General features: G+C 40.4%; 1 protein-coding gene across 1 annotated transcript in view; it reads right to left on the reverse strand.

Annotated features, from left to right (window-relative positions):
* Positions 1 to 12,901, reverse strand: part of kcnab1b (potassium voltage-gated channel subfamily A regulatory beta subunit 1b) — a gene marked incomplete at its 5' end in the record, with an annotated part of 71,431 nt that overhangs the window by 20,275 nt on the left and 38,255 nt on the right. The window contains one exon of the mRNA XM_080726420.1: positions 5,363 to 5,406. Coding sequence (XP_080582546.1) covers positions 5,363 to 5,406 — 44 coding nt within the window. The remainder of the gene's footprint in view (positions 1 to 5,362; positions 5,407 to 12,901) is intronic.

Genomic DNA, 12,901 nt, shown 5'->3' on the forward strand with positions numbered 1-12,901 from the left:
ACCATTGACTTGAAAGGGAAAATGCTAAAACGGCAAACACACTTGCAATTTCCCAGAATTGGATCTTTCTGGTTTATTTAGCAATCCCCTTTAGAAGCACATACGGTAGATGCTTCTAGTCTTCGTGGGGTCCTGAACATACAAAATATACAGATATGCAAGAAAGTACAGGACAAAACAATCATGTAAGTAAAAGTAAAGGCACACTAAGATAAAGTGACTTCACAGATATAAACTGATACTAAAGCAGACTAAACAGATGAACAAACCAAATAATTTAAAGTTGTTGAAATAACAAACTATTACAAACTAGCAAATAAACTCATAAAGCATCGTAGAACGTTGAGAGCTTGTATATCGGATATTATATATATATATATATATATATATATATATATATATATATAATATATAAAAATGATATATATATAAATATATACACACACACACACACACACACACACACACACACACACACACACACACACACACACACAGTATATATATATTGTATGGGGGTCCCCTGGCACAAGATATTTTCTTTTTTTTTTTCTTCTTTTTTTTATCCCACAATTTTGTAACCCATTTTTTCACCCAGTGCTAATTGCCTATGTAGTCCTGGGCTCTGCTCTCCCTCTGCCTGCCTGGGGAGACAACGGACTGACCTCATGCTTCCTTCTCTGCATGAGGAGTCCAAGTTGCTTCTTTTCACCTGACAGTGGAGATTTCCCTGGTTTGGACGTAGCGCGTGGAAGGAACACATTATTCCAACCAGTTCCTTTCCCCTCCATCAGGCGCCCCGGCTGGCCAGGGGGAGGCATTATTGAGACCAGGATTACGTGCATGTTTTTGTGAGGGTATCAACCCTAGGAGACACGGGGAGAACATGCAATGGCACAAGATATTTTCAATTCAAATAATGAAGGGAACATTTTGTTCCCTTCATTTCTTTTAGCAGTACATATTTAATTTGGGGTGTTTGAGAAGCACTGCTGTAATTAATGCTTGTCCTATATGAACAGCCTTGTGCCGGATGAGCCGCTTCATTTTGAGCAAAGAGCAATGTTTTCAGATGGATGGAGGATGAGAGAGAGAGAGAGATGGGTTTGAACGAGTTAGAACGATGATAAGGGCAAAGAGAATACATCAATAATAAGAGTCGACACGGAAGTACGAGCATCTGGAAACTGTCGCGTTCCTGAAGTGCATCGCTGTGCACATCTGGGAATGTTGGTGCCGGTTGGAATGCTCATCAATAAATATTTATCATTTTCTCTTTTCGCTCGATGCGTGTTTTGCTTTGATGAAAGCAGTGCGTATGGATAACAAGTCACTGAGGTGGAACACTTGATCGACTGAGATTAAAAATGTGCAGCGTATTAGTATAATGTTACATGTCGTCGCAAACCTTGTAACTCCATATTTAATATTGATGTTTTTTCATGCACGAATGTCCCATTTTCAGTGATGTGAGATTGTATATCAGCTATTTTTGCTATTTTTGAAAGTTGATTAGTCTGTCTGTGGGTTTTATAAATATTTGAGACCACAAAGTGGAGCACGTAAGTACTTTTACTTAAGTACAGTTATAGGTATTTGTACTTATTTCATACTATGGCTATTTGAAAATAGCCGATCTACAAGGTCACAACGTGTCGCATCGCGACGCGTTGTGAGCTTGTAGATCTGCTATTTTCAAACATTTTGTAGGCCTACTTTTACTTTTGGTAGTTTAAGTACATTTTGATGCCAATACTTTCGTACTTTTACTCAAGTACATTTTGAATTCTGGACTTTTACTTGTAATGGAGTATTTCTACATTACTGTATTGATACTTTTACTTAAGTATGAAATGTGAGTACTTTTTACAACACTGCGTACATCCAACGTTTAAAAGGCAATGTGCTGGGCAGAGATACATATTAAAAGAGAACTGGTGTCCACAGGTATTTTTTAATACCATCAAAGTGAGATTTTGAGCCTGGTAGCTCTTTGTCAAACGTCACCTTGGTGGTAATAGAAAATACTTGAAAATATATTAGCACAAGCTTGCGACTAAATAATAATTGAATCCATTGGAATGTTATTTTCTCCATTTCCTGCAAAGTAACGGTTCTGGACATGCTTCAACCGAATAGTTTTTCAGCTATTTTGTGTCATATGGTTCCTTCTTATACTGTTAATCTTTATCTTCTCATACAAAGCTGACAACATTAGCTTGTTAGGAAGTAAGCTGCTGGGAAATGCCATCTCTGTCACATCTTGAAAAAAAAGTTGCCCTGATCTTTTAATCGTCCGTTTCTGATCCTCTATTTTTGACATAATCACCCAAAACTTCGATCATGCTGACTTTCATATATCAGGTGTGCCAAATGCCAAAGGCAGTCTGGATGTCATGGCAGTATTTACAGGATCACAAAGAAAAGGTTTGTTTGGATGAGTTAATTTGTCAGTAAGTAAACACTGTGTTGACAACTGAGCAAGCTGGAAACCAAACACCCCTAAGCAGGAAGGATGATTAATGAAGGGAAGGATCCGTAAACACCAAAGCTCTGCTGGTAGAATCGTAAGGGGAAAGTGAAATATGTTGTGAAGCCAAGGAGAGGGAGAGGGAGAGATGAACAGATATTGTCTGCTGAGAATGGGATGAGAACCTCCCCACAGAGATCAATAATGGTATCTCTGTACATACTGTATTTATGAGTGTATAGGCCCATTCCCACTGGGCCACATAACAGATAAAAAAAAACTCTTTCTCCATTCAAGTGGATGGTAAGATACAGATAAAAAAAAATATCTGTCATCTGTATCTTACCATCCACTTGAATGGAGAAAAAGTTATTTTTGGGCCTTATAACAGCGTTCAAAGACAAGTACACTCCCAGTGTGCAAGTAGAATTGTGACTATTTGTGTCTATGAAGTAGACAGTGGTTTTTCAACCCTTTTCATATCAAGGTCCATTATTTATTCTGCATTTTAGCCACGGACCACCATTTGATGAGACCCAAAACTTCCATGCTGTATTGATGTGCTACTATAGGAGAGATAACAGGCCAACAATGTTCAAAATAACAATTCTTCTACATTCTCTATATTGTGTAGACTTCTTGTAAATTAAGTAATTTAGATGTTTAACAATAATTTTACTCTTGAGAGCGTAAAATGATTTCATTTTACACTCTCAAGCGTTAAAGATCTACCGTATAACGGTACATTTGGTCAACTCTCCATCATTTAGCTGGGAACCACTTGGAACCCCCTCAAGTTCTATTGATGGTCCCCGGACCACTGGTTGAGAACCACTGATGTAGTGCATAGAGTCAACATCATCACAGTTAAGGTAGGTTGGTAGGTTGGCACATACCGTAGGTAGATAGGTAGGTAGATACTCAATTAATCCCGAAAGGGAAATGTGGTTGTCAAAACAGAACAAAATAGTACACTGTAGTACACACTATACAAGACAGCCGGGATGACACAACACGCATACCAATGAAGGTTCACACCTCTACTCTAGTACCTAAAGAAATTAGACATGTGAAAAGCTAAAGAAAAAACAACCCTACATAAAAATCAATACATTTGTCAAAGACAATCACGTCTCACAGTGCTCCACTACTCATTAGAATGCTGCATGGCAGCCGGAAGGAATGAGCACCTAAAACCACTGTTGTGTCAGTTGTGCCCCGTGCAACGAGTGGGCGGAATAGGATTTTGTCCCTTAAGCTTCTCTGGACCATTGCGTCCGAGGGGAACCTTGCAGTTTCCTCTGCCTGGTGGATTAGTTTTACAACCTCTGAACAACTTCCAGTCTCAATCTGCACTATTAGGTTGTTAGTGTTGGTAGTTTCTGAGTATTTTTGCTTTGTTTAACATTGACAGTGAGATACTTGTTTGCACTAACTAGCATTGACTGCTATGGTCTCTTTTGCAAGACACTTTATGTATATATTCTTATATATTATTCGCCCCCTCTATTGATGCACCTTCTCCTTATTGGTACTGTACTGCTCTTGTCTTTGTTTTGTTTTTTTTCCCTCTTATCTATCTTTCTTACGTCTCAGTAACTTTGTAAATAACTGTATACTGCTGTGCTACTGCTGGACAACTAAATTTCCCCCTTGGGATAATAAAGGTATCTATCTATCTATCTATCTATCTATCTATCAATCTTGTTAAACGGAAAGTGTCTCTGCCATGATGAATGAAGTTGTCAATGACAAGGCATTTCTTTCAACGACTCACGTTAATGTTGATGGAATTTCCTTTGGGCTAGTTAATAATCTTTCTTTGTGCTCAGCCTTCAGTAAGCACAAAGTGATAGTTATATACACATCACTGTGTATTCTACTTCCATCCTATATCATTACATTACTTTCCCTTTAGCCACTGTTATTCAAGAAATACAAAATGTAGCTACACAGTTGCATGATTAGAATACAAAAATTAAATGTTACAGTAACAGTACTGAAATGTTTGCTGCATAAATGTTGTGATGCAAAGCAGTAAAAAAGGCTGGGAGCCGTCATGTTTTTCACAATACAACAAGTGACACCTGGCCACCAACAGTGAGATAAAGCCAGCAGGGGTTCCTCTGTGCTAACAGCGCAGCTGTTTATAAGTCTGTGGTGACGCGTTGCACACCAGTGGAGAGAGGGATGCTGTGCCCTACTCAATGTCATTTGTCATCCGGACAGGACACCTGGGATTAGCTAATTACCCATGCCCCTCTCTCTCTCTCTCTCTCTCTCTCTCTCTCTCTCTCTCTCTCTCTCTCTCTCTCTCTCTCTCTCTCTCTCTCTCTCTCTCTCTGCCCCTTTGTCCAAATGTTTTCTTTATGTTTTCTCCTTCTTGTCTTTGGGGAAAAGTTATAGAGGCTGGTAGTGAATGATAATTATGTGTGAAAGAGAGCTGAGTCATTGCTGGAGGTGCATTGCGCTGTGGGGAGGCAAGCAATGGATGGACCTGGCCGGCCAGGACATGTGCTGGAGTGTGTGCCGTCATTGTGAGCAAGAGCGATGATAACAAGTGATGAAGGCACAGACGGGCAGGGGAGAAGAGAAGAAAAGAGAAGAATAATAAACACTAAAACAGAACATAACAGACACATTTAACTAGCACACATGAACCCTAGTGTCCCTATGTTGGGCCTGCAATAGGGTTTAAGTGGTTAACTCCAGATGCCTGGGCCTGAAGTGGGCCTAGTGTACTCCCAAAGTTCAGCTGGCTGTAGGATAGAGAAAAATCCAATACAAGCTAGAGGGATAGGAGACAGGCAGGATTATGGGAGGGAACCAGGGCATGTGGTGACCAGTGTGATGTGAAGGACAAAGCAAAGGGGGAGAATATAGATCTGTTACCTTCAATGATATGTTTTCTGTTGAGCCCACACTCTGTCTCTGCTCTGGAGGAATAGGGGAAACAAATGCACATGCATTACATACTGTACAAGTATCCAACACTGACGCACGCACGCATGCACGCACACACGCACACACACATGCTTGCATGCCCTCCGATTGAATCTCAACATTAACCATAATCGATCTACTCCTTAACCTCTGACCATCAAAGGAGAGGCTCTCCAAGTGACAAGGGTTATACATTCATGCTTCTTCCAGCTGAGAAACATTGCCAGATTTAAGTCCTTCTTGTCATTTGCAGACCTTTAATCTGGCTCAGTAAAAAAAGCTACAGTATCTCTCACCTCCAGCTAGTGAAGAATTCAACTGCTAGATCTTTAATGATTCTAAAAAACGCGACCATATTAAACCCATCTTTGCTTCTCTTCACTGTAGGTTGCCTCAACCTCTGAGTTTCAGAATTGATTTGAAGAATTTCCTGATGACTTTTAAAGCCCTGGAGGGACAGGCGCCCAGTTAGATTTTAGATACGCTGGTCCCGTATGAGCCTGAGCTCTGCCTTCAATCCTCAGATAGGGCTCTCTACACATGGTTGTTTCTAATACCCACCTCATTACCTGGGGGCGATCTGGGGGCGATTTTGTGGCCTAGGCTTTGGAACACCCTGCCTGATGAAAGCTAGCAAACTCAGTGTCATCTTTCAAATCACTTCCAAAAATGTACTTTAATGGCACAGCTTGCACAACAGAGATGCACCCTCCACGGAGTACACGCCGTCTTCTCACCCAGGAACAAGGCCTATCAGCTCTGTGCATAACTTTAGGCCCAGTCAAAGATACTTAATTTAGTAGGTGCAAATGGTACACTATTACCCCTATTCCACCCGCATTGAACCGGGTCTGTTCTTTTCCCCTGCATAATTTAGAACCGGATTGGAGTGTTTCCACTGAAAATAATTGGATCCCAACCCTAAAAGTTAGTTCAGAACTGGCACCAAAAAAGTATTGGTTAAATTATTGAAAGGCAGTGACAAATCATCATACAAAATAGAATAAAAAAGTGAAGTGTGACGTAGAAATCCTACTTAATTTATGGACTCCATAGCGCATGGGTGGGCAACTTTGATGATGGAGATCGAGGGCCACTATATTTTCACATTCACTCCAAAGGGCCACAATGCATTATACAGTCAAAATACTGCGACGCGTTTTGAGCTTGTAGATCGGCTATTTTTGCTATTTTGGAATTGGAATCCTGAATTATTTTGGGGTATTTTTTAATTGGATTCCTGAAAATATTTAATTTAAAATGTTATGTTAACTTTATGAACTTAAATACAAATACATGGGGCATAAAAAAAGACTAGTACTAGTCATTAAGCTACTAATATAGACTGAAGTAATTAAAGCGGGTCATGTTTGCATGTTTAGAATTGTAAATTAATACCTGAAGTCTATCAGTTTTGCAATATTAACCTGCGGGCCGCATTAAGTGAAGGTGAGGGCCGCATGTGGCCCCCGGGGCGCCAGTTGCCCATGTATGCCATAGCGGAATTGAAAATCTCAAAAGATCAGCAAAACCTACTCAGAAACAATGTTAAAAGATAATAGAAAAGCAATGTAACAGTCATACAACATACACATACATCCTTCACCAACGACAGACAAGACAAGACTGCCTTGCCCTCCCTCTCACAGTTCATTATTAATTTGCTATAACAAAAACATCTCTTCCTTCTCTCTCCCTAGCTCATTAAACGCCAGGAACCTTATCTCATTCTCACAGCCATAAAACAAAGAGGCACTATGTGGCACCCTGACCTCCTTACCTATCCTCCCTCTTCCCTACACGCAGCTCAGTCTCAGGGTCAGCACATAGCAGTCAACAAGATATAATAATATATTTAATTCACTTCATTCCTCCCTTTGATTAAATCTAACACATTTAATCAAGTGACAGTCTAGTTAGTTTGATAGTTACAGCTGTGTCTTTGTTTGGTTGCAACATTGTGTTATACCGTATGTCTTAGTTCCACTGGTGCAAATTCCATACCAACCAAAATATATTCTTACAGACTATGTGTTGATTTCATATTACATGAACAGAACGTAAACAGTCGGGCTTATCAATCCTGGACCACGTTGTTGCCTACCGTTACTGAAAATTAGGGCTTCATGTTTTATTAACAATCAATTGATAGATGCTATTTGGTTCGGTGCTGTTTTGTTACATGGTATGCAATATCTGCTTCATCAATAATGTACTACTCTGGGAATAAAGCAGTGTCTATCACTGTATTGTTTTTCTTGCATCATTATTTTGTAGCTTACAACGTGTCAAACAACACGCATGGATGTATTATCCCTTGCCTGGCGGTGTCAGCCTCTATCACACACTTCGTTTAGCGCTAGGGGGTGTACAGTACAGTATTATCCCTGTTTCTTGCATAGACAAAGACAGTCTCTGCTAACAGTAATCCTCGTCTCCGCACGTGTAAAATGAAAGTGTGAGTACGTCATATATACTGTACATTGCTAAGGGGTGAAATCTGTTATGTAAGTGTTGCCGACGTGAACAACAGCAACTCCTCATCATCCAAGTTAGTTATCTGTGCATGTGTGTCTAAAACACACATGTTGTACATAGGCTGCTGTATATCCATTCATAACAGATTACAGCCTTACAATTACAATTACTGGTTCTATTTCAAGTATCCGTGCAACTTTATTTTTGGAAACTGTAACTGCCTTTGGGTATTTAATTTCCCCCGCGAAATAAATATATAAAGATCTATCTAATTGTAGGTTGTTGATCTCATGAACATCCTATGATTACTGTTGCTACGTATAGATCGTGCGAGAGTGTGTTGCTGGGGCAGTGAAAGGTTGATAACAATGCAGATGTTCTCTTGATGTGTCCCTCTGAGAAATGCAATTTTAGAGTTAGAATGTTTCGGAAGATTGTGAGGAATGGGTCCACTGTTTAGTTCAGTGACCATGGGACCAAGGAATCGGTCAGAAGCTGTGTTCACGTTCACTTCATCCATTGGAATGAATAGACTCACCACCTACTTCTGGTCTCCTAAAGCAGTGGTTCTCAATCTTTTCAGGCCGCGACCCCCAAAATAATCATATTTTAAATGGGGACCCCCCCCCCCTCCACCCTGACGAGCACAAAGAGTTGAGGCATTACATTTTGTATAACACGGTTCTATTGTGTAGATCTGCTATTTTCACAATTTCTGCCTCTGATATTTGACAATTTGGCCAATGTTTAATTTGTCATTTTAGATGCATTAAAAAGTCCTTAAAGGGATCCCTGGCTAATACGACAAATATACCTTAATACATTATAATTGTCCTCTATAACTACAATGTAAAATTAAAAACACCTTGAATATTTTATTTCTTCTAGAAATAGCTAATCTTTCACTCAACAGGGGAAATACCTGTCGCAAGTTGATGATGTTATAAATGTCATGTGTAATCTATCCCTATGGAATTTATGCCATGCATGTGCAAATAAAAACAAACTTAATACTTCCTATGGTTAATATGAGCATCAAATCAATATTTCAAATGTGTTTTTGAAATATATGTGTATCCGGTCGTATTTCCCGTTTGGACCGGATCTAGGTTTCCATATCCGGTCTGACGTCCAATCGCAGAGCTTTAGCATAGCTTTTCATTGTAAACAAGTGAGCTGACTGCATGGCCATAGAATGGTATTTTTTCACCCGTTTTTTTATTTATTTTGTAGCTGTTTGATTCCTCTACCCGCCTGGCATATGATCTGCGCACATATCGTCTGCTATGTGCGCGAACGTGTCCACGTGTTACCATAGCGCACAGCTGGCTTTTTCCAATGTTTTTTCATGTAAACACTGGCGGATAAGCAGGGATACAGCGTGGCAACAGATATATATATTTCAATGGGGGTTTTTTTATTCGATTAGCTGTCACCGAGTCTACACGTCTACTAGATTCGCGCACAGATTGTGCACGATGCGTGCACGTGCCCACGTTAAAAGGTAAGGACAATTTGGCAGCTGCTTAGTACAGCTATGTTTAAAATGGCAGCAAAATTGTTAAGAAGGGAATATCTTCAGAAATAGTGTCATATCCTGGAATAAATTCCTTACCAAAATATTTATTCACCATTGTGTTTGTAAAGGTGTCTAGTAACACATCCCACAAAGACTGAAATTCAGTTTCCCTAGGAGAATCAGTTACAGCTGATGAAAGTTGGAGTCCCATTAAATTAACTATACAGGATAAAACACACCAAAATAAATATGCTTTAAGTAGCATGTGAGGGGTCAAACTAGGGGTTTTTAATGATTCTGAAGACTAGCCTGCTTCACATCCATTGCAAGCATTTGTTTTGCACAGAAAACATTCCTTGGGGTCAAGGCGGCTCCCACAAAACTTTGAAAAGTGATGACTCATTACTAAACAATAATTGTATGGGGGCTGTTTCTAGCCCAAGGAATGTTTTTTGTGCAAAACAAATGCTTGCAATGGATTCAGAATCATTAAAAACCCCTCGTTTGACCCCTCACATGCTACTTAAAGCATATTTATTTTGGTGTGTTTTATCCTGTATAGTTAATTTAATGGGACTGAATTTCAGTCTTTGTGGGACGTGTTACTAGGCACCTTTACAAACACATTGGTGAAGAAATGTTTTGGTAAGGAATTTATTCCAGGACTTTTTAAGATATTCCCTTCTTATTTCTATTGCTTGTCTTGGTCCCAGTCTTCACTCAGAACGCATTTCCCTTTTCAGTTCATTTTCCCATAGCAGGAAACAGGTAGGCCTATGCCATCCCCTTCTGAAAACTGGGACTACAGTTATGCACAGAGCCTTTTGTGTTTGTTGGAACAAAGGGCCCAGCCAGAGACACTGCGGCAATTCAAACCCCTTTAGTCTTCACGTTGATGGACATGAACATTACCGCTACGCCCAGGGGTGTCGCACCAAATTCTGGGCCCTGGGTACAAGGATTCACTGCGGGACCCCCATGAATGTTCTTCATAAGGGGAGGGGGTTTAACCCATTTAGACTGGGAATGCATTACGCAATGTTTTGTGAAAAATGTTAAACTATGTGCCGCGCTGTGAGCTTGTATATCTGCTAATTTTGAAAAATCATGAACATTTTTGCAAATTGAATATTTCAAATCCTTCTAAGGTTCTTTGAAAAACCTATGTTTCTACGTCCGTGGTGTTCAAACCTTTTCATGTGAAGGACCCCCAAAATGATATGTATTTGGCCACGGACCCCTATCTCAAAATATTGAGTTCCACGGACGCCCCAGAAGCAAAATTTGAGTCGCAAATATTCGCTTAAATAATACACATATTCAAAGATTTGCACAAACTTTCACAACTTTTCAAAAATAGCAGATCTACAAGCTTGCAGCGCGGCACTCAGTGCCGCGCTGTGAACTTGTAGATCTGTTATTTTTCAATGGCTAAAGTATAATTAAGGGCCCTCCACCTTGGGCCCTAGTAACTCAGTCCTACTTTTCCCCCCCTTGTGACGCCCCTGCCTACGCCACCCGAGCACCCAGACGGTGTCCCTTTAAACCACCGAACAGATGGGAGCACAAGGCGTCTTGTCTTGTCGGCTACACCCCAGACATAGAGTGTAGTTCAATTACTGGACCCTCTTCCTTTTCCTGATGGCTGTTTCTCTTTTCCCACTACCTTTTATCCTTTCACTTTCCCACCCTCTGCTCCGCTCGGTTGACCGCCATTTGTCTTCTCCTCACCTCAATCCCCCGCCTCTGCCCTCCCCGTGCTCCCTGCCTGCTGAGTGAAATGGATCTCTGGAACATGGAGGCTGTCGCCATGCCTGGAGAAGCTTATTAAAGTATCCGGTAAAACAAAATACAAAGACCGCATGCCAAAATGACACAACAAAGCCATTTTGTTCCCTCTGTTCCCTCTTTTACTTTTTGTTTTTTTCATTACTGTTGGTATTGTTTTCTTAGATTTTTATGATTCTGTGTAAGTGGGAATATGAATGTGAAGTAGTCTTCGGCGATATACCGGTATTACCGTATATCGCGATATCAAAAGACAATACCAGTATTAAAAATTAATACTGAATACCGTCATTAATGAAAAATATACAAATATAACGCCTACATTCCCTTTTTTCAAGCCGTAACTGTTACAGTATGTATGTGATAATTGTTCAAGTCTATTTGAAAACAACTATAATTTTCCTAATGGAGAACCTGTACATATGACAAGTACTCCTTCATTTAAGGAGACGCGTGCCTGCTCATGCGTGCGCACCACAGTCTCCTCAGTCCTCACACAGATGATGATCAAATAACATAACATGGCGAGCAGCCACAACAAAAATATTGCACCTAATTCATGTTTCTTTTATTGGACGATAATACCGAATATCGGGATAACATCTCAAATATAATACCGGGCCAAGCCTAATGTGAAGATTTGTTTTCTGTAATCGTTCATCTACTTTTATCCCTTTTCTGCATGGTTGAAAGGTCATAAAGTACATGCCAAAAAAAAAGGATTAACGTTGGTCAGGATGTCTGTTCTGTAAATTTGAAATGTATCAGGTGGTGTACGTAGGCATTGTTCATGTGTTCTGATGCAATAAAGTATAAAAAAAAGAAATCGGGCTGTCATTATTAAATCTCCCAACTGTGTCATGTGCAAGAGAGAAGGAGGGCGGAATGACTCTGAAATAATGTAACCACTCTCTCTGAGTTAAATGACAGAGTGTGCATGTCTGCGTGCTGACTCTGCACTCAGCGAAGCCTCTCAAGGCAGGCGCTCCAGGTGAGCAGCTTGCATTGCTCAGCTGGTCGTTAATCAGTTCGTTTTAAACGCATCCATTGTGGAGGTATAAGAGCGTTGGGTGATATTCAGCAGCAGTCACGCACGCAGACAGTTTCGGGTTAGATAGAAATATCCATTCCCAGCCAGTGGTGTCAGTTCAGAAAAAGCTAAGGTATGGTAACATGACTGGTGTCATGTTGCCATACCTTAGCAACAGGCATGATACATTTATTTTAAGAAGTACCTTTTTATTTCTTGGGCTGGATATGGCAGCCTGGAATGGTTGTTCAAGTCCAGCTAAACTTGGCATGTTAGTAAACGTGCCACAATTAACAATAATGCATTGCACCTGTGCAGCTGACCTGCAGAACCTGGGAATATACCATTTTGTCAAGATGGGGAGAATTCAAGTATGGAGAATATAATTATAATACCTTGTTAAAGTGACCATTTTGAAAAATGTTGCATTTGTAGTTATTTTACTGTAATTTAACAACACAATAACCAGCACAGATAGACATTGATTTATATTTAAAAGTAACTTTTATTATCCCCCCTGGACCCAGGGTATGGCAGCTGCATACCCCTGCCATACACAATTGACGCCCCTGTTCCCAGCCCTGGCCCTGCCTGTGAGCCTCTCAGCATACCCATACACCCAGTTAACAGGCAAAGGGATGTCTTCTTGCCACGGTCTGCGCAAGGACTACGA

Source organism: Nannobrachium achirus, assembly GCF_963921795.1.
Source record: "Nannobrachium achirus genome assembly, chromosome: 5".
Lineage (NCBI taxonomy): Eukaryota > Metazoa > Chordata > Actinopteri > Myctophiformes > Myctophidae > Nannobrachium > Nannobrachium achirus.